The 23,250-nt window shown below is 39.0% G+C and overlaps 1 protein-coding gene and 1 pseudogene across 35 annotated transcripts in view; both read left to right on the plus strand.

The window, feature by feature from the left end:
- The window catches only part of PLEKHA5 (pleckstrin homology domain containing A5), a 247,936-nt gene that overhangs the window by 171,344 nt on the left and 53,342 nt on the right, over window positions 1-23,250 (plus strand). For 18 of the 35 annotated variants that reach the window (XR_004249157.2, XR_009214697.1, XM_032159750.2 and 15 more), the window contains 5 exons: window positions 13,389-13,469; window positions 19,224-19,259; window positions 19,768-19,830; window positions 21,489-21,569; window positions 21,697-21,846. Coding sequence is in view for 33 of the 35 variants with exons in the window: in XM_032159750.2 (XP_032015641.1) it covers window positions 13,389-13,469; window positions 19,224-19,259; window positions 19,768-19,830; window positions 21,489-21,569; window positions 21,697-21,846 (411 nt within the window). In the remaining 2 variants the exon portion in view is untranslated. Of the gene's footprint in view, window positions 1-13,339; window positions 13,470-15,369; window positions 15,477-19,223; window positions 19,260-19,767; window positions 19,831-21,488; window positions 21,570-21,696; window positions 21,847-23,250 lie in introns of those variants that run through there. The other 17 variants (XM_032159755.2, XM_032159759.2, XM_032159758.2 and 14 more) reach the window with 4 other exon arrangements.
- On the plus strand, window positions 5,026-8,460 carry LOC116472745 (serine/arginine-rich splicing factor 11-like; annotated as a pseudogene).

A 23,250-nucleotide genomic window follows, 5' to 3' on the forward strand; every position in this document is an offset into this window, starting at 1 on the left:
TTTTTTAATTGATCTTGAGTTCTTTTAATATTTCCTGTTTCCTGTGGATGCCAGGAATAAACATAGTAGTAGCCTTGCTTGAAATTAAAGGAATAGTGATTAGGAAAAGGCCATTAAACAAGGAAAATATGTTAAGCTACTGAAGTAAAAAAAAAAATCAGATCTGTAAAATTTATCCATAGTTAAATGTAAGTAAGTTATTTGGAATGGCACTAGCCCAGGCCTTCAAAGTTTGCTTTCAAATATACCACAAGTACATAATCTATCTTCCTTGAAGAAAAGGGGAAATATTATAAAGTCTAGCTATATCTTTAAAAATATTGTTGATTCTTATGACTATGTAACAATAATAACGTTTGTAGGTTTTACTTATAGGAAAAACATGAGATAATTTATTCAAATTACTTTAAAACTTCTGAAATAATCTCAATAACCCCTTCAGTTATAAAGAGACTTATTTACATTCTTCTATTACTGAAGTCACTTCAAATTTCCCTGCTTCCTGTTGAGGAGTGGTTTCAATAGGTAGCATACCCTTCAATCTCAGGTTCTTGGACTTTCAGATGTGCCTAGAGAGAGTGGAAGGCAAATTTACATTGTTATTATCTAAATGACCTATTTATAAAGACCCGCACATTCCCTAAAGCCTCACCCTGGGCATGTCAAATTCTTTAGCTTTTTAGTTTTGCTGCACATCTTAAGAGCTTATTCATGTAGACACAGGAGGACATTCTTGAGAAAATGGAGTATTCTGTGATTATGCTATGGGGTTTTTTGCTTTTGTTAAGACAGATTCCCAACTTAAAAAATCTTTTCTGAAGAAGTCATTAAGAACTCAGGAAAAAGTCCCTTTTCCACTGAAATGGAAAATGACAGCAAGAGATGGGTCTTCTTCTTAGTTAACAGTGAAGAACAGAAGCACTGCTCTGTATCTACCCAGACTGTTAAAAAAAAGGAACTATTAGCACAGAATTCAGACTCAAGTAAACTAAGTTACAAGACAGCTTGAGCAAAGGTTTCCCCCTCTGCAAATCAGTTGCAGATCATGGGGAAAATCATACTTGCTTTACTGGTCCTCTGTCGCCCAGGCTGGAGTGCAGTGGCACGATTTTGGCTCACTGCAACCTCTACCTCCCAGGTCCAAGTGATTCTCCTGACTCAGCCTCCTGAGTAGGTAGGATTACAGGCGCCCACCACCACACCCAGCTGATTTTGGTATTTTTTTTTTCAGAGACGGGGTTTCACCATGTTAGCCAGGCTGGTCTCGAACTCCTGACCTCAAGTGATCCTCCCACCTTGGCCTCCCAAAGTGCTGCCGTTACAGATGTGAGCCACCACCCCCAGCCTACTGGTGTAGAATTTTTAGACTTGGTATCTAATATAATAGCCACTAGCCACATGTGGCTATTTAAATTTGTAGTTACATATATATATAAGTAAAAACATTTCCTCAGTCACGCTAGCCCCATTTCAAGTAGTCAATATTGAACTACACAGATGTGGAACATTTCCATCATCACAGAAAGTTCTGTTGGACAGCACTGTTCTATATGAATTTTTTTTTTTTTTTTTTTTTTTTTTTGAGACGGAGTTTTGCTCTGTTGCCCAGACTGGAGTGCAGCAGTGCCATCTCAGCTCACTGCAACCTCCATTTCCCAGGTTCAACTGATTCTCCTGTCTCAGCCCCCTGAGTAACTGAGACTACAGGCGCACGCCACCGCACCCAGCTAATTTTTGTGTTTTTAGTACAGATGGGGTTTCACCATGTTGGCCAGGCTGGTCTCGAACTCCTGAACTCAGGTGATCCACCCACTTCAGCCTCCCAAAGTGCTGGAATTACAGGTGTGAGCCACTGCACCCTGCCTCTAGACTATTTATTACATAAACTTTTAAGAGAGCAATTAAGCCACTGCTTAATCACTTGTTATATTTAAAGGGAGTGTGGAGAATTAATTTTTTCTAAGGATGAATTGTATGAATGACTATCTTGGCTCTGCTCACTACTCATCTCTTTTCCCCCTCCCCAAATGATTCAGGAGCATTTTACCTCATGAGTTAGAATATCCTATTTTTTCTGAGTTCAGAGCTGGTCTAATTTCTCCAGCGATAGGTTTGAAACAGACATTTAAAAGCTACTAAAGTAGCTGGCACAGTGGCACAAGGCTATATAGTCCCAGCTACCAAGTAGACTGAAGCAGAAAGAACACTTGAGTCTAGGAGTTGTGGGCTTTTGTGCACTATGCTGATCAGGTGTCCACACTAAGTTCAGCATCAATATGGCAACCTCCTGGGAATGGAGGACCACTGGGCTGCCTAAGGAGGGGTGAGCCAGCCCAGTGGGAAATGCAGCACGTCAAGACTTCCATGCTGATTGGTAGTGGGATCACATCTGTGAATAAGCACTGCACTCAAGCCTGGGCAACGTAGTCAGACCCTGTTGTTTTTTTTTTTAAGATATCTTTTCTTTGAGCTTTTTTTTTTTTTTTTTTTTGAGACATGATCTGGCTTTGTCACCCAGGCTGGAGTACAGTGGCAGTCATGGCCCACTGCAGCTTCAACCACCTAGGCTGAAGTGATCCTTCTGCCTCAGCCTCTCAAGTAACTGGGACCACAGGCCTGCACCACCATGCCCAGCTAATTTTTTGTAGACAGGGGGGTTTCACCATGTTACCCATGCTGGTCTTGAACTCCTGGCCTCAACTGATCCACCTGCCTTGGCCTCCCAAAGTGCTGGTACTATAGGCGTGAGCCACCGCGCATGGCCAAGACCCCATCTCTTAAGAAAAAGAGTAACTGGCCGGGCACGGTGGGTCACGCCTGTAATCCCAACACTTTGGGAAGCCTGAGGTCAGGCGTTCAAGACCAGCCTGGCCAACATGGTGAAACCCCGTCTCTACTAAAAACTCAAAAATTAGCTGGGCGTAGTAGTGGGCACCTGTAATCCCAGCTACTCACAAGGCTGAGGCAAGAGAATCGCTTGAACCAGGGAGGTGGAGCTTGCAGTGAGCTGAGATTGCGCCATTGCACATCAGCTTTTAAAAGGGGGTTAAAATCTCTTAATGCTATATCTTATACTTAGACAACAAGAAAATATTTTAATCTAGATCCAATACTTGTGTTTACTTAGTTTGAAGTTTTTTATCTTTGATAGTTGTGCAATTACCTTGATCAGTATCTGTTATCAACTCATCTGGACCTTGAAAAATTCTTTGGCAGTCATGTTTACTTGAATTGGTGCCAGGATAGGACCATGGTTCACAAGCCTGACTTCTCAGAACTGACAGTAAATCTTCAGAAAGACAAAAACAAAGTACAATACTCAAGGCTGTCTTTCCCCCAGTCCCCAATAAGAATTGCCAGGGCCCATACCTGTAAAGGTTTTAAATCTCCATAGGTAGTTTTGTGGGGTGGCTTTTTTTTTTTTTCTTTTGCCAGGTACGAGAACTACACCAAAGAAAGGAGAAAAGTCAGCTGGGTGTGATGCCTCATGCCTGTAATCCTAGCACTTTGGGAGGCCAAGACGGGTGGATGCCTTGAGCCCAGGAGTTCGAGACTAGCCTGGCCAACATGGCGAAACCCCTTGTCTCTTTCTTTTTTTTTAATTTTTTAGTTAGAAATGAAAAAAAGAAGTCTAGGTTTTCTGAAACAAGCACTGTCTTGGTGCTACCTTTTTTCATGTGTGGACACATAGAAAGTGAGGATATTTGTACAGCACCTTGAAACAAATAAGCAGGAGGTGATGTCATGAGCCTTAGCCCTGCAGGGAGCAGACTAGGCCTTCTGAAGCTGAGGTGGTCCTTGTCCCCACAACCTTGTAACCCATTTCCAGCCCATGGGTGTCAGTTGGGAAATTCTGCACAAGATCCTAGCAGATGTAATTACATATAATTCAATGGTTTTTGATGATGGGGTTTTAAAACGAAGTTATTCAATAGGTGGGGTGCAGTGACTCACGCCTGTAATTCCAGCACTTTGGGAGGCCGAGGAGGGCAGATCATGAGGTCAGGAGTTCAAGACCAGCCTGACCAACATGGTGAAACTCCGTCTCTACTAAAAATACAAAAATTAGCCTGAGGGGGTGATGAGCGCCTGTAATCCCAGCTACTCAGGAGGCTGAGGCAGGAGAATCACTTGAACCTGGGAGGCAGAGGTTGCAGTGAGCCAAGATGGCACGGCTGCACTCCAGCCTGGGTGACAGCGAGACTGTCTCAAAAAAAAAAAAAAGACCCAGCACGATGGCTGAGGCCTGTAATTCCAGCACTTTGGGAGGCCAAGGCAGACGAATCACCTGAGGTCAGGAGTTTGAGACCAGCCTGACTACCGTGGAGAAACCCCGTCTCTACTAAAAATACAAAAAATTAGCTGGGCGTTGTGGCACATGCCTGTAATCCCAGCTACTTGGGAGTCTGAGGCAGGAGAATCGCTTCACCCTGGGAGTCAGGTTGCAGTGAGCCGAGATTGCGCCATTGCCCTCCAGCCTGGGCAACAACAGCAAAACTCCGTCTTAAAAAAAAAACCTATTTGAAGACTAGGCGCAGTGGCTCTACTAAAAATACAAAAAATTGGCTGGACTTGGTGGCGCACGCCTGTAATCCCAGCTACTCCGGAGGCTGAAGCAGGAGAACCACTTGAACCCGGGAGGCAGAGGTTGCAGTGGGCTGAGATCGCCCCATTGCACTCCAGCCCAGGCGACAGTCCGATACTCCATCTAAAGAAGTAGATCAAGTTATTCATATTTGCCCAACAGACCTCAAAACTGCTAAAGAGGCCAGGATTAAGTATCAGATTTTCTAGATAGTTTTTCTAAACACTTGGACTTAGAAATTTCAAGTAAAAATGTGTTTTGTTGCGAACAGAAATACACCGGCATTATTACCTAAGTGTATTTCCAAGATGTTGTCACGTATGTTTTCTTATTTACAGCTAGAGTTAATTATGAAAATTGTGCGGTTGGAGGCGAGGTGGGGGTGGCCGTTTGTTTTCTCGTGGTCTTCAACTAGCGTGTTCTCATCCCCGCCCCCGCGGCGTGCAGCAGGGTGGAGAAAAGGTGGCAACAGTGGCTGGAGCAGCAGAGGCTGTAGCATCGGACACCCTCCTCCCACGAACCGGTTCCTCTTCCCCCTCCTCACTGTGTGTTTGATGTGTTAAAGCAGGAGCGAGAACGCGAGCAGCGCCATGAGCAACACTACCATCGTCCCCAGCACTGCGGATCCGGGCCGCAGCGGCAGGCCCAGTAGCAGAGGAGGTGGTGGCGGCGGCATCGAGGTAATAGGTGACTAATCTCCCCGAGCGCTAGCTCTGAGCAGATGCGGACTCTCTTCGGTTTCCTAGGCAAGATCGACGAACCACACCTCTTCCCGCCGGATAATTCACCTTTGCCAATCTCAATCTCGTTAAGTTCCGTGATCCAGACTCAGCAGTTGTCGCACCATGTCTGACAAACACTGTATTCCTTGACAGAGCTTTGATAACGTACCATATGCAGAAGGAGTTATTCCTGATAAGGCTGAGGCTTGTCTCTGTTGGCACCAGCTAATGCAATGGCAGGTCTTCTGCCTGGTGTTGGGCTCCTGCCTACTCCTAACCCACTTACTCAGGCTGGCGCTGTTCCACCTGCTGCTTTGGGGGCTCCTCCTACTCTTGTTCCTGCCCTTGCCGCACTTGGGCTTCCTGGAGCAAACTGGAACTCAGTCTGCTGCCACAGATCAGTTGCTGAAGCTTATGAGTACTGTTGATCGAAGCATGTAGCTGCTGGTCTTGTTTCACCAAGTCTGAAATCGGATACCTCTAGTAAAGAAATAGAGAAAGGGGTCCCACATGGTGGCTCATGCCAGTAATCCCAGAACTTTGGGAGGCTGAGGCGGGTAGATCACTTGAGGTCAGGAGTTCGAGACCAACCCGACCAACATAGTGAAACCTCGTCTATACTAAAAATTCAAAATTAGCCAGGCATGGTGGCGCATGCCTGTAATCCCAAATACTTAGGAGGCTGAGGCAGGAGAATCGCTTGAACCCTGGAGGTGGAGGTTGCAGTGAGCCAAGATCGTGCCATTGCACTCCAGCCTGGGCAACGAGCACAAAACTCTTGTCTCAAAAAAAAAAATAGAGGAAGCTATGAAAAGAGTACAAGAAGCACACTCCATAATTTCGGCTGCTATAGAACCAGATAAAGAAGAGAGAAGGCATTCAAGATCACATTCTAGGAGGAGGACTCTCATCTTCTAGACACAGTCAAGAAGCAGATCAAGAGAGTGATTACATTGTAAGTCTAGGAGTCATTGATTATCCAAAAGCTCAAGACAGAGAAGATCTCATTCCAGAGAGAGAGGTGGAAGGTCAAGGAGCACATCAAAAACGAAGGACAAAAAGAAAGAAGACAGAAGAAACGTTCGAAAACACCCCCAGAAAGTTACAGCACAGCTAGACATTATAGAAGTACAGAGAGACGACAACAAAGAAGCAGGAGTGGAACAAGATCTTCTAAAAAGTCTCAGTCTCCTAAAAGAAAATTGTCTCTCTCACCATCCCCTGGGAAACATAAAAAGAAGAAGAAAGATAAAGAAAGAAATCGGAATGAAAGAGAACGATCAACAAGCAAGAAGAAGAGTAAAGATAAGGAAAAGGACCGGGAAAGAAAATCAGAGTGATACAGATGTAAAAGTTACACGGGTTTATGATGAAGAGGAACAAGGGTATGACAGTGGGAGAGAGAAAAAAAAGAGAAGAAAGCAATAGAAGCAGGTTCCCCTAAAACAAAGAAACGTTCTGTGGAAAAGGGAACTGGTGACTCACTAGGAGAACACAAAGTGAATGGGAATGATCATCATGAAGAAGACATGGATATGAGTGACTGAATATTGCCTCTATGGGAATCCAGCTGTATACATGCATCAGTGTCATTCCTTTGTGTGATTTCTCAATGTTGTATTTGTTCATCTCAACCCTAGATGTATATAGCTCTGAGTTATTAATGGTTATAAAGCTCTTGTTACTAATATTACTTATTTACATCAAAAAGCTTTTAGAAAATGGTATGACGTAAGCAATTCTTGTCATGGTGAAATCTGATGGTGTAACCCGTTTTACTATTGGTGCTGCTTCATAACAAAAATGAAAAGCTACATGCATCTACAGCAAGAATGGATTGTTTATGTCATATAATTTCCTTTATTAAGTTCACTTATAGTACTTATGGAATTTTATTCATTGCCATAATAGAGCCATGTAGGAAATGCACTGATTGCATGTTATTGTGGCAAGAATATCCTAAATGTCATTAAAATCCTCCAACATGATGGATCTACTTATGGTCTTGTTTGTTGACATGACAAATTAACATAGTTCCATCTGGAAATGAGCATTTGAAATGATAATCCGGCTGGGCACTGTGGCTCACGCCTGTAATTTTAGCGCTTTGGGAGGCCGACGGGGGCAGATCACCTGAGGTGAGGAGTTCCAGACCAGCCTGGCTAACATGGCGAAACCTTGTCTCTAGTAAAAAAAAACACACACACACACAATTAGCCAGGCATGGTGGTGCATGCCTGTAATCCCAGCTACTCCGGAGTCTGAGGCAGGAGAATCACTTGAACCCAGGAGGCGGAGATTGCAGTGAGCCGAGATTGTGCTACTGCACTCCAGCCTAGGCGACAGAGCGAGACTCCATCTCAAAAAAAAAAGAGAAAAGAAATAGATAATCCTTTAAGCCTTGTAGCAAAATTTTTGTGATTTTGGTTTAACTTTGAGTGGTTATTATGCACTAACCTTTTTTGATGGCTAATTAAGGTTTAATTACAGAAACAAGATTTCAAGTAAAACTGTCTTTGGCAGTGAGTAAATAGTATATTTTGAAGTACAGTTGTATAGTTTTTCATGTTTGGGATTTTTTTTTCCTGAAATAATTTATTCCACATCTACATCAGTGAAAGCTATCTATCCTGAGTCCACCTTAAAGAAAAAAAAAACTCATCTCTTGCCCTTATTTTGAATTTTCCACTCTTTCATTAATTTATTTGTTTTAAACTCAGTGTTGGAAATTGACCTTCATATGCTTTTAAAATAAGACAAATCTGACTGGCTGTAGTGGCTCACACCTGTAATCCCAACACTTTGGGAGGCCAAGGCGGGCAGATCACTTGAGGTCAGGAGATCGAGATCAGCCTGGCCAACATGGTGAAACCCCGTCTTTACTAAAAATAGAAAAATTAGTGGTAGACACCTGTAATCCCAGCTACTCGGGAGTCTGAGGCAGGAGAACGCTTGAACCCGGGAGGTGGAGGTTGCAGTGAGCCTCGATCGTGCCACTGCACTCCAGCCTGGGCGACAGTGAGACTCTGTCTAAAAAAAAAATAAAATCTCAAGTTGTATAAAACCGATAAATTTGTGTTACTGCAGTAGTATTCTTAGGCACACAGTGATTTCATGTTATATATGCAAAGTAGTTAAGCAACTGCTTTCTTTGTTACATTTCAAGCTCCACTTTGTGCAGTAAAAACAAAAGTAGGCTACAGTCTGTGCCATGTTGATGTACAATTTCTGAAATTATTTTACAAGACTTTGATAATAAAACCCTTAAACTTAAAAAAATTGTATAATGCCTGAATCATACATTTTCATTCCTATTATTATGAAATAATCTGCCTTTTATAATAGCTTTATAATTTAGCAATTAACTTAAATGTAAATCTGTATTACCTGTTGCTTCAAAGAAGGAATTAAAGCAAGAAGCAAAGCATTTAACTCATTTCAAGTGAATCCTTAAACATCCTACGTGTACTATGTAGTCTTTCCTCTGATTCCTTACAACACAATATGTAGACTGTTAACACCACTCTTAAAATGGTTTCTAGGATTCTCATATTCAAACCAGAAGTGAATTATGTGTATTTTTTTTTTTTTTTTTTTTTTAAGAACTTGAAGGCCAGGCTCATGCCTGTAATCCCAGCATTTTGGGAAGGCCGAGGCAGGTGAATCATCTTAGGTCAGGAGTTAGAGACCAGTCTGACCAACATGGTGAAACCCCGTCTCTATTAAAAATACAAAAATTAGCTGAGTGTGGTGGTGGGCACCTGTAATCCCAGCTACTCAGAAGGCTGAGGCAGGAGAGTTGCTTGAACCCGGGAGGCGGAGGTTGAAGTGAGCCAAAATGGCGCCATTGCACTCCAGCCTGGGTGACAGAGCGAGGCTCCCTCTCAAAAAAAAAAAAAAAAGAATGCAGGCTAGGCACAGTAGCTCTCACCTGTAATCCCAGCACTTTGGGAAGCCAAGGCTGGTGGATCGCTTTGAGCTCAGGAGTTCAAGACCAGCCTGGGAAACATGACAAAACCCCATCTCTGCAAAAATTAGCTGGGCGTGTTTTTTTTTTTGTTTTATTTGGTTTCCCAGTGCCTGTAAAAGTTATGCTTACTCTATACTGTATTCTGTTAAATGTGCAATAGCATTATGTCTAAGAAAAAAAAAACCTGTATTGCTAAAAAACACTAATGATCATCTGAGCCTTCAGCAAGTCCTAATCTTTTTGCTAGTGGAAGGTCTTGCCTTGATGTTGACGTTTGCTAACTGATCAGGGTGGTGGTTGCTGAAGGTTGGGATGGCTGTGGCAGTTCCTTAAAATAAGACAACAATGAAGTTTGCTACATCAGTTGACTCTTCTTTTCACGAAAACATTTCTCTGTAGCATGCAATGGTGTTTGAGAACATATTGCCCATCGTAGAACTTCTTTCAGAATTGGAGTGGGGTCGGGCATGGTGGCTCATGCCTATCACTTTGGAAGGACAAGGTGGGAGGATTGCATGAGGCCAGGAGTTTGAGACCAGCCTTGGCAACATACCAAGACCCTGTCTCTGCAAAAAAAAAAAAAAATTTTAATCAGCCAGGATTAAAAATGTATATGCCTGTAGTCCCAGCTACTTGGGAGGCTGAAGCAGCAGGATCGTTTGAGCCCAGGACGGGAGGTCAAGGCTGCAGTGAACTGTGATTACTCCACTGCACTCCAGTCTGGGCAACAGAGCAAAACTCTGTCTCAAAAAATTTAAAAAAAAAAAGTAAAATTGAACTGGTCCTCTCAAACTCTGCTGCTGCTTTATCAACCAAGTTTATATATTCTAAATGCTTTGTTGTCATTTCAACAATGTTCACAGTATCTTCACCAGAAGTAGATTTTATCTCGAGAAACTACTTTCTTTGCTCATCCATAAGATGCAGTTCCTCGTCCACTCAAGTTTTAGTATGAGATTGAAGCAATTCACTCACATCTTCAGGCTTCACTTCTTATTCTTTTTATTTCCACCACATCTGCAGTTCTTTCCTCCACTGAAGTTCTAAACCCCTCAAACTCATTCATGAGAGTTGGAACCAGTGTTTTCAAACTTCTGTTAATGTTGCTATTTTGACCTCCTCTCTTAAATCACAAATATCTAGTATCCAGAATGGTGAATTCTTTCCAGAAGTTTCTTCTTGAATTCACCCATATCCATCAGAAGAATCACTATCTGTACCAGCTAGAGCCTTATGAAATACATTCCCTAAATAATAATAATTGCAAGTTGAAGTGATTCCTTGATCCATGGGCTGCAGAATGGATGTTGTGTTAACAGTCGTGAAAACCACATTAATCTCCTTATGTGTTTCCATCAGAGCTCTTGGGTAACTAGGTTTATTGTCAGTGGGCACTCATATTTTGAAAGAAATCTTTCTGAGCAGTAGTTCTCAACAGTGGGTTTAAAATATTCAGTAAACCATGCTGTAAACAGATGTGCTATCATCCAGGCTTTGTTGTTCCGTTTTTGGAGCATAAGCAAAGTAGATTTAACATCAGGATTATCATAATAGTAAATGAGCATCGGCTTCAGCTTGAATTACCAGCTGCATTAGCCCCAAACAAGAGCGTCATCCTATTTGAAGCTTTGGAGCCAGGCATTGGCTTTCCCTCTCTAGTTATGAAAGTCCTAGGTGGCATCTGATTCCCATACAAGGCTATTTCGTCTACATTGAAAATCTATCATTGAATGCAGCCACCTTCTTCAGTTATCTTAGCTAGATCTTCTGAATAACTTGCTGCAGCTTCTCCATCAGCACCTGCTGCTTCACTTTGCACTTATATGTTATGGAGATGGCTTCTTTCCATAAGCCAAACTGCCAGCTTCCAACTTTCCTTCTGCAGCTTCCTTACCTCTGTCAACCTTCATAGGATTGAAGGGCCTTGCTCTGGAATAGGCTTTGGCTTAAGGGAATGTTGTGGCTGTTTGATCTTCTCTTCAGACCACTAAAACTTTCTCCCTATTAGCAACAAGGCTGTTTTGCTTTCTTATCATTTGTATGTTGACTGGAATAGCACTTATAATTTCTTTCAACAACTTATTTCTTTGCCTTCTCAACTTGGGTAAATGTTTACCACAAGAGGTCTAGTTTTCGGCCTGTCTCAGCTTTTCGACATGCCTTCCTCACTAACCTTAATCATTTCTAGCTTTTGATTTAAAGTGATAAGCATGCAAGTCTTCCTTTCACTTGCACTGTTAGAAGCCATTGTAGGGTTATTAATTGGCCTAATTTCAATATTGTTGTGTCTCGAGGAATAGGCAGGCCCAAGGAAAGGAAGAGAGATGGGATAACCGCCGGTCAGTGAAACAGAACACACAACCTTTATCAATTTCACCATCTCTTATGAGCGAGGTTCCTGGCTCCCCCAAAACAATTATAAAAGATGAGCCAGGAGGATTGCTTGAGCCCAGGAGTTCAAGACCAGCCTGGGCAACAAAATGAGGACCCTGTCTCTACAAAAAATAAAAAATTAGCTGGCATGTGGCATGTGCCTGTAGTCCTAACTGTGCGAGAGGCTGATGTGGGAGGATCGCCTAAGCCTAGGAGTTTGAGGCCGCAGTGAGCCATGATAGGGCCACTGCATTCCAATCTGGGCAGCAGATCACCATAACAGTAAGAATTTTTTGTTTAGCTGATGTGTTATTCCAAATACCTTTACATTTAATTAATAAGTGACAAAATTAATTTATTAATCAGGTTGGTGGTAAAGTAACATGAGGGAACTACCTGGGTAGATGGAAACATTCTGTATGTTTTGATTGTTACATATGTGAATACTTTTGTCAAAAGTCATTGATGTACGACTAAAATTTGTCAATCTATTCTTCATGGAAGTTTTTTTTTTTTTTTTTTTAATGTCCTCACTTCCAAAAAGCAGTTGTAGGCACAGAGATTTAAAAATAAATGGTCTAGTCTGAATGAAACTTTTAATTGGGATATTGTTAAAAGACAAGCATGTGTTTCATTATCACTTAACTGACTAAAAAGTAGATTAAACCAGTCACAGGAGGTTTCTAACTTTGATAACTAAACAAATTTTATTGGCAATTAGACTGAAAATATAATTGTCTAGAAAAAGAGTTTTAAGATTTAGTTTTTTCTTACATTATATTAATAAATTGCTAATTTTGAGATTAATGAACTTTTGTTGTAGACTTAGCTGAAGCAGTAAGGTAGCATTTGTCAACCATGATAGAAATACTTATTTTCTATATATGAAAGATGAAAATTACATAAAGTAAACATTACAAATTACCATTATAAACAGACCTGTCTACTTACAAATGGTAAAGCTTTCTTGGCCTTTTACTATATACATCATAATGGTCTTTGGAGTGCTTTAACTCAAGTACAGAGCCTGCTAAAACAAATATTTTTCTAGAGGCAGTAATTAAGTACAACATAGCTGGAAATGTTAAGCTTGGTTTCAGACTACCCTTTTAGAAGCTGAGGAGACATACCAAGTCTTTGCTGAATTAAGTCTTAGTTTGGATATCCTTGTGTAATTCTACACGTGGTATTATACTGTGAGAAAATCCAAAATAGAGTGTCTATAAATGTCAAGATTACCTTTAATAAAATATGTGATTAAGTGACACATTCAATATATTATATTTTAATATTTGTAGAGAACTAATTTTTTATAACCTTACACAGAACTGAATTATCATTTTCAGCTTTATTACTGAATTCATAATCAATTAAATTATACCATTTTTCTCCTGATTGTGTAGGTTCTCGCCCTTTCGTTTACCCTTTGAATTATGATTTATCATCTATTTTAGTATATGTAGAAATATTAATTGACTATATCGTGATTATATGTATGAAGTAAAACTAGTTGTGGCAGTGTTGCAATTAGTAGTTTTTTCTTGGAAGTATTTCACAGCGTTTAATACTTGTTTGAAATGGTTTATATGAATTAAATCTGTAAAACCATGGGGTAAAATGTAAACAACTGCACTATTAGGAAGATATTAAAGTAGAGGCTATATTTACAGTGTCGTCTTTCAAATCTAGCTATGCTGTAAACTGATGTTTGCTGTATGCTCCTCCTGATTTGAAATAGATGAAAGAAAATGAACCTATTATCACCATGGTTCACACAATGATTGAGAACTCGGCGCTAAGACCCCAACTGTACCAGCAAGTAAGGTCTTGGACAGTGAATGATACTGCTTTATCATCTGCAAAATCCCTCAGTGACAGTTTTGATTTATTCTCAGATTTACTCATGACATCAGTGTTTATTTTATTTTTTGTTTATATTTATTTGGAAAACCACAATTCATCCATGCTTTTCAAGATGCTGCAGTATTCTTAGCATGGCTTCGCTGAACATTTTGCTGTTGAATATTAAATGTGCCATTTTCCTAAAGTTTTTGTGCAGAGTATTTGATTGATATGTACTTGGAGGTCTGCAGTACATTTGCAAAATTACTAGATTTTCATATGGTTTTATTAACTTTAAAAGCATTATACCTATTTTTTAGGGAAAAGGCTTTGTAAAAATATTTACTTTCAGGGGTAGCCCTCTATAACGTCCCCCAACCTAGTGTTTTAAGAAAGATTATATTTGTATGGGCGTTATTTAAATCTAGTTTCTGTACTATGGCATGGTAAAACTTAAAGATAGCTGCTTTTTAACATACTGGGGGTATTTTCTCACTGTATTCTTACCATTCTCAAGCAGTCGTCAAGACTGTCATAAGTTACCCTATTCTTTTTCCTTATTCAAAATGTGTGTCATGAAGTTGGCTGGCTTTAACTTAGGAACCTTAGTAATCTGCAGATCTGCAAAAGAAGTCATTATATGTTTCTATCAAATTTTTGTGTATCTCATGGTCTAAATGTTTCTAGCTATGTGTTTCTCAACATCAGCTTCTTCCACTTCAACACCCTCAAATTACTCTGGCATATGACCTTTACAATCTTTAAAAATCATGCAGAAGAAGAAAATTAACTAACATGAAAAATGAATATATATTTTGATTAAAATATATAAGGCACCTAGTAAAAAGAACGACTTTGAGCTCACACTGGCTTTTAAGGCCTCTATTTCGTTCAGTTGCCGTGGGATCTGCATCACAGGGCCATGTAACTGAGGAATGGATACAGTTGATCAGAGGATGACTTATATTTCAGCACAGTTTTCAAAATATTTAAAGTATATTATTAGATGACTGAAAATAGTCTCAAATTTGCAATAAAGAGATTAACAAACTATTAAATATTTAAAGTTAAACAGCTTTACTTATCAAAAGAAAATGGAATCTTTCAATTCTTAAAGTCACCAGATTATAGACCTTGGTACTGTATTCCAAAGTACCACACCGAGAGTCTTAATACTTATTCCAAAACTGATACTTTCTGCAGTGTCTGAAGCTGTCAGTAAAATATGTCATCTATATAATGCTAAATTGACATGAGATCAAAGGGATTTTGTTATAATAGTTTATGTTTTTATCATATTTTGCATATTTTAGATGAGAATGGTAGCCTGGATTTCCTGTTTGGTTTGGTTGTTGTTTTTTTTTTTAATAATGCTCAACATTCATGGTTCATGATGCGAAAGTCTGATAGTTTAAATTATTCAGTTGCATTAAAAGTTCTAATTGGGGTTTTTCCAAAATGTGGAGATCTGAAGTGGGAAGGGCTGGCGGGGGGGCGGAAGTGAAGATGTCTGAGACTGGCACATTATAGCATCACTGACCTTGAATACTGAAAGAGCAATAGATTTATATAAATATTTATTTATATTAATATGTGAAAGAAAACTAAAATTGTACAGAACAGAAAGATCTGAATGTCTAATGTCAGCAGCCTTGCCTGGGCATGGCTGAGTCACCAGTTACCAGGAAATCAGTGTTAACTCTCAGTGCTGTTAAGGCTAGGGAGTCTTCAGACTGTCTTATTTTTATTCAGCCACTAGTAAAGGACTTAATTATTATGCAGGGCATCCTTAATAGATTAAAGTGACAGCCTGACACATTTTTTAAACTGTGTTTATAAATTTGCACAAACTGAAATTGTATTTTATTTTTCTCCAGGTTTCCCTCATCATGTTATTATCCAGGGAAAATGTACTGCTACAGTTTGCTTTTCTGAAGTTAAATGACAATGTTGTATTAATAAGTTATTGATACTTAGCTAGAAATACAATGGCAAAATGTTGGTTTTTTTTTTTTTTTTTTTTTGAGACAGAGTCTCGTTCTGTCGCCCAGGCTGGAGTGCAGTGGCGCAATCTCGGCTCACTGCAAGCTCCGCCTCCCGGGTTCACGCCATTCTCCTGCCTCAGCCTCTCCGAGTAGCTGGGACTACAGGCGCCTGCCACCACGCCCGGCTAATTTTTTTTTGTATTTTTAGTAGAGACGGGGTTTCACCGTGGTCTCGATCTCCTGACCTCGTGATCCGCCCGCCTCGGCCTCCCAAAGTGCTGGGATTACAAGCGTGAGCCACCGCGCCCGGCCGGCAAAATGTTTTATAACCTATTTTATTCTGAATCATAGCCACTCAGTTTTTGGAAATGTTTGCATTTTTCATCCTCGGAGAACACTCAAGAAATTACCTAGGCAGTAATTTTCTTAAAATTGGTCAAATAAAAAAGACTTGAAACTGAATCCAGGCTTGGCGAGGTGGCTTATGTCTGTAATCCCAACAATTTGTGAGGCCAAAGCTGAAGGATCGCTTGAGCCCAGGAATTTGAGACTAGCCTGGGCAACAAAGCAAGACCCTGTCTCTGCAAAATATAAAAAAATTGGCCAGGCATGGTGGCACACACCTATAGTCCTAGCCACTCAGGAGGCTGAGACAGGAATCCAAAGCTACAATGAACTGTGATTACGATTACATCACTGTACTCTAGCCTGGCGGGTGACAGAATGAGATACTATCTCTTTTCTTTTTTTTTTTTTTTTTTTAAAGCATTCTGTATTCTACACCACCTTTCACAGTTACATTTTAGGACCATAGTTTTTATAACATGATTTAATACCGGTGAAATTAATCACCTGATAAGTAATTTGTCCTAAAAGATGCAATATCAACAAATGCCTATAGTCCTATAAGCATTTTTTGCCATCTATGGATATAATGTCTAATTTTATCAAATTTTAAAATATTTCCCCAAAACTCCTTTTTGAAGTTTATGTATTATGTTCATATACTCTAAAATATATATAGTCCACATACCTAAGGGATATTGAAGTTGAATTTTAATTAACATAAGTAACTTTGTTTTAATGCCAAGACAGCTTTATAAAAAAAGAAACTATCAGATACTTTAAAAGGTTCCGACATCCTAAATAAAATATAACACATATCCTTATGTAGTTAATAAAATCTATATAATACACTCCTCAACCTGAACTTGGAGCACTGCACAAGGTTATGTAATTACTACACATCCCATTTTTTCATTTGCTTTTCTAGTGTTGCTAAGGTACTTCGAATGAAGTATTCAAACCAAACCTTTTTTTTTTTTTTTTTTTTTTTGGCTAAAGGTGTATTTGAAAAAAATGATAAACAGTGTTACCATGAACTTAAATATGCAAAACTTGAATTAACCAGAATGCTCATGAAATTTACTTTTTTTTTTTTTGGGTAGGGCTGGAGGTTGGGATGAGGGGTCAGGATTTTCATATTGAGGACAAAATAGCAACCTTGTCAATTCTATGAAGGCGTGTTTTGTTTGTTTAAGGAAAAATTTTGTTTACTTATGCTTTTCTTCTGTCGTAAAAGCAATGTGTGGGGAGAGGTTTAAGGATTTGGTTAGTTGATGTCTAATGAATATCTTTATTGAATAACTTGATAAAAAGATTTAAAGAAAAATTTCGGTGGTACTAAAAGTAGAAATACCACAAAAATCTGATTGATATGTATAATATATGTATATGGTTATAAAGGATATATCACTCTAAAGTTGTAACTACAGTAGACATTTTTCTCTATCATGATATGCTAACTGATGTAAAAATAAATCTGCAATAAGATTCCCCAAATAAAAATAGTATATCAATATCCTAAAGATTTACTATAAATTACTAAGTTTTCACTTTAATATACTAATGTTTTTTTCTGTTGTCTCTGAGATATAGGGTACATTTGATATTTTAATCTAGGTGAAACACTGTCCGCTAGTTATATTCAGATTCTGTAGTCTAGTAAAGCTGTTTTGCATTTAACTTTAAATATTAAGCAAACAACACCTGGGCGTGGTGGCTCACGCCTATAATCCCAGCACTTTGGGAGGCCAAGATGGGAGGATCACTTGAGGTCAGGAGTTCAAGACCAGCCTGGCCAACATGGTGAAACCCCGTCTCTACTAAAAATACAAAAATTAGCCAGGCATGGTGGTGCACATATAATCCCAGCTACTCTGGAGGCTGAGGCAGAAGAAGCACTTGAACCCTGGAGGCAGAGTTTGCAATGAGCCGAGATCGCACCACTGCACTCCAGGCTGAGCAATAGCGAGACTCCATCTCAAAAAAAAATAAATAAATAAATATTAAGCAAACTATATTTGAACATCTTAGTAGCTTATGACCTTTCTTTAATTTGTGATAAATATGAAAATGGAATTTTGGCATTGTCTTACATTTTTTATCATAGATCTACCTATTTAAAACTTACTTCATATTACTTTTTTTCCAGATAGGAATATAAATTACTTTCTTGGATCTAGGTGCTTTAATTTACAATGACAGTTGACACTTCTCAGGACACACCTGAGGATACTTATTTTGAATAGTGTAAGAGTATTCTAACTTTTGTCATTAAATTCATTTTTCATGTAATATTCATTTCTGTGAAAGTTTTGTGGTTTAACAATCACTATGCATACCCTTAAATAGTCACAGATTCATTTGCATGAGGTATGTGAAAGTCATGTCTTGAAATGAAATATAAATCCAGGATTTATTGTATGTTTGGAATGCTTATATTTTTAACCTTCTGATTCCCACATTTCTAGATCAATTCAAAGTTATCTCCTGTTTAAATAATGCTTCCTTTTAAAGCTGTAACTGTCAAGCAGTTTCTTTCATAGAGAAAACATATAGAATTGTCATTTATACATTCTTATGTATTATGCATATCTGAAATTTAATTTTCTAAACTGGAATATAATTGGGACACATTACTTCTAACCCCACCTTGAAAAAATTGTGCCATTTAGTAAACATGCAATGAGCCCCATTTAAATTTTTTCTACTGTGTTTTTGTTATTTTCTCACAGTCAATATAAAAATCAAAAGACAGGCCAGGCGCGGTGGCTCACACCTGTAATCCCAGCACTTTGGGAGGCCGAGGTGGGTGGATCACGAGGTCAGGAGATCGAGACCATCCTGGCTAACACCATGAAACCCCGTCTCTACTAAAAATACAAGAAATTAGCCAGGCGTGGTGGCGGGTGCCTGTAGTCCCAGCTACTTGAGAGGCTGAGGCAGGAGAATGTTGTGAACCCAGGAGGCGGAGCTTGCAGTGAGCCGAGATCGCGCTACTGCGCTCCAGCCTGGGAGACAGAGCGGGACTCCGTCTCAAAAAAAAAAAAAAAAAAAAAAAAATCAAAAGACAAGAAAAATAGTGAAGTATTGCCTGCAGAGGCTATGATGTTATCTGTGGTATAACTGACTGGGATGGCTATTGAAATCTTGGTAAGCACAATCAGAAGTAACCAAAATATCTTTTAACCAAAATATACTGGGAAGAAGCTGAAGAAAGGATATTTAAGTACACTGAATAATTCCTTACAATATAGTAACATAAATGGAGTCAACTAACACACATAAACTTTTTATGAAATATGACTATCCATAGTTTATAACGTAGGCTTTCAGTTTTATGAGGTTTCGAATGGTTTTCCTCTTTTCAATTAAACCCATCCTTTTCCTTCATTATCTTTTAGTTCTTAAGACAGAAGAACAAGATAAGTCTATATTGTGTATGTGTGTTTATATATTATATATATGTAGACAATATGTTACAGGTTTTGTTAAGATGTGTTGACATTTGAGTGTACACATATACAGTGTGTGATTATGTGTATACCGTGAAGGATGGTTTTGACTGTTGAACTATGCTTAATTTAAGTATTTGATTTGATAAAGTTGCTACGATTGTATTTGTCAATTTTTTTATTAAAATAATGTGTGTCTTTAAAAGAAATAATGTAAGATACTATATTAGTTTTGTTTGACCAGCATATTATTATGTTTAACAAGCTTGTTACATACATTGTTCGTATGTATCTTGCATATTATATCACTGTCAAGTATTTTTCTACTTTGTTGATCAGTGTTTGAATTAAACTTCTAAAAGTAATAAGAATCATTAAAATCCATTTTTGTTATGTTATATATATTTAATATAAATCCAAAGTATGTATTATAGGCTAAATATATTTTTAAATAAGATTTTTTAAGTTGCTATATGATTTTTTTTTCTTATAGCTGTCACAAGATGAAGGTAGAGGCACATTATACAAATACAGACCTGAAGAAGTAGATATTGATGTAAGTACTAGTATGATATATATTGTCAGTACTCTGTCATATTCTCTGCCAAAAACACTGGAAATAAGCATGACCAAAAAACTTCTTTCTCCCAAGTCCTCCAAAATGACATCAGATAAATTCATATTTTATGTGTGTGCTCTAAATTATTATTCCCTGCCCTCTACGTCCCACTGCTCCCTATTGTTAGCAGTCCAACATATTAAGCATCACTTAAATGAAAGCAAAAACTGTTTCTGATTTTTAGAAGTTACAGATTGGCTGGACACGGTGGCTCACACCTGTAGTCCCAGCACTTTGGTAAGCCGAGGCGGGCGGATCACTTGAGGCCAGGAGTTTGAGACCAGCCTGGGCAACATAGCAAGACCCTGTCTCTACTAAAAATACAAAAATTAGCTGGGCATGGTGGTACACGCTTGTAATCCCAGCTACTCGGGAGGCTGAGGCATGAGAATCTCTTGAACCCAGGAGGGAGAGTGCAGTGAGCCAAGATCACGCCACTGCACTCTAGCCTGGGTTATGGAGTGAGACCCTGCCTCAAAAAAAAAAAAAAGCTATGGAAGACTGGAGACTGGAGACAAAGAATTGCTATGTTTTTCAGATAAAGTTTGGCCTTTAGAAATTTTATCACTACTTTTTAAATTTAGTTTCTTTTAAATCATATTTTAGATTGCTGATTTGCCATACATTCTTCCCTTGTTATACTCTTTTCTTTTTTCTTTTTTTTTTGAGTCAGGGCCTCTGTCACCCAGGTTGGAGTGTAGTGTCATGATCTCAGCTCACTGCAACCTCCTCCTCCCAGGTTCAAGTGATTCTTCTGCCTCAGATACCCAAATAGCTGGGATTATGGGAGCACACCACCATGCCCAGCTAACTTTTTGTATTTTTTTTTTTAAGTAGAGACAGGGTTTTGCCATGTTAGCCAGGCTGGTCTCGACCTCCTGACCTCAGGTCATCCACCCACCTTGGCCTCCCAAAGTGCAGAGATTACGGGGGTGAGCCACCGAGCCCAGCCGCCCACTTTTTCTTTTTAACACCTTTCATTTTGTGTAGCCTGAGTCTTGTTGTCTGACAAAGATAAGGTAGTTATTTTAATAGATAAATGGCAAAGAAGGTAAAGTCTCAAATTTCTTGCTTATGTGTCATTATGCCATAAAGTTGGGGACATATTTCCAATTTGTCCAATGTTTTCATTTTGAAACATTAAAACTGGTTTATTGTACTATTGAAATTTTATTAGAATACTATCTTGTACTTTCATAATTAAGAAATTAGGGTAATATTAAGAATTTAAACACTAAAACCCTGATGAAAGTTATTTTTCTCCATTAATAATATTTTTATTTGTATTTCAATTAGAAGTGATCTGTTGTTTATATTATTTTCTAAGAATCTAAGAGCATGATTTTTTAAATATATAACAATAGAATCCAGTAAGCATTTTAATTAAGGACTTCATATATCACTTAACCTATTTAGCAGATTGTAGAGGCAAAATGCTTGCATGCCTATTTTTTAAGCATTCTATCTTTATAAGCTATATTTTAACTTTTATTTTATTGATTGAAATAAAGATTTTTGGTCTTATAATGACTGCCTACCTCCAATTACAGAAAAAATAAAAAATTGCTAACAAGACATCTTCTCTTATAACCTAGGCCAAGTTAAGCCGATTATGTGAACAAGATAAAGTGGTGCATGCTCTGGAAGAGAAACTTCAGCAACTCCACAAGGAGAAAGTAGGACAATTATGTTTATTATCTACAATTGATGTTACTTAATATGATTATTATCAGGACACTGATAAGTAAAAAGAATTAATACAATGATGCAGAACATTAAGTGTAATTCTTTTTATTATAATAGTACACGCTTGAACAAGCTTTGCTATCAGCCAGCCAAGAGATAGAAATGCATGCAGATAACCCAGCAGCCATTCAGACAGTGGTGTTACAAAGGGATGATTTACAAAATGGACTGCTTAGTACGTGTCGAGAACTTTCTCGAGCCACTGCCGTAAGTAGATTTTTTTTTCCCCTAATAAAAGTGGCTTAAATATGTAGTTCTATTTTCTTCTCTTTTTTTAATACTGGGCTCTCTTTAGGATTCTTCTTTATTATTATAGCAAAAAATATTAATTTGTTATTAGTGTGCTTCTGTTTAGGAACATAAAATTAAAAGATTATTTAATTAGTGGGGATTCTGTTATTTATTTATTTACTTATGAGACAAGGTCTCACTCTGTCACCCAGGCTGGAGTACGGTAGTTTGACTATAACTCACTTATAGCCTGAATCTGTTGGACTCAAGTGAGTGCTTCAGCCTCCCAAGTAGCTGGACTACAGGCTGGCACTACTACACCTAGCTAGATTTTTTTTTTTTCATGGAAATGGGGCCTCACTATGTTGCCCAGGCTGGTCTCAAACTCCTGGTCTCAAGTGATTCTCCTGGCTTGGCCTCCCAAAGTGCTGTGATTACAGGTGTAAGCCACCACACCCAGCCAAACATTTTGTCCTTTGTGAAATGAGTGTTTTACAGGGCAGATAAGTACTCCTGTTTATTGCATTAAGAAAATAAGTAGTCTGGACGCGGTGGCTCCCTCCTGTAATCCTAGCAGTTTGGGAGGCCAACGTGGGTGGATCACCTGAAGTCGGGAGTTCAAGACTAGCCTGACCAACATGGTGAAACCCCATCTCTACTAAAAATATAAAATTAGCCAGGTGTGGTGGCACGCACCTGTAATGAGGCAGGAGAATCATCTGAGCCCGGGAGGCAGAGGTTGCAGTGAGCTGAGATCACGCCATTACACCCCAGCCTGGGCAACAAGACTGAAACTCTGTCTCAATCAATCAATCAATCAATAGAAATATAAATGGCAAGGCTGGGTGTGGTGGCTTACACCTGTAATCCCAGGACTTTGGGAGGCCGAGGCAGGTGGATCACTTGAGGTCAGGAGTTCTAGACTAGCCTGGCCAACATGGTGAAACCTCGTCTCTACCAAAATGCAAAAATTAGCTGGTCATGGTGGCAGGTGCCTGTAATCCTAGCTACTTGGGAGGCTGAGGCACAAGAATTGCTTGAACCCAGGAGGCAGAGGTTGCAGTGAGCCAAGATCATGCCACTGCACTCCAGCCTGGGCAACAGAGTGAGACTCTTATTTCAAAAAAAAAAGAAATACACATAACAGAACCCTGTAACTCATGGCCATATGACTATGACTGTGAGTCTCTTGGAATTAACAAATCTAAAAGTCTTAACTTGCAGCTTATAAATTGAGTGTTTTATGAGTTTAAACAGCTGGCTTTAGATCCTATGATGTGGTCATCTCTATAAACATAGTAACAGCACCAGTCCAAGCAGCTCTTTTGAAAGAGAAATCTTAGGAAAAACTGCCATGTTATATAAAACTGCTCCCAAACC

Source organism: Hylobates moloch, unplaced genomic scaffold (genome assembly GCF_009828535.3).
Source record: "Hylobates moloch isolate HMO894 unplaced genomic scaffold, HMol_V3 SCAFFOLD_8, whole genome shotgun sequence".
In the NCBI taxonomy this organism is placed as follows: domain Eukaryota; kingdom Metazoa; phylum Chordata; class Mammalia; order Primates; family Hylobatidae; genus Hylobates; species Hylobates moloch.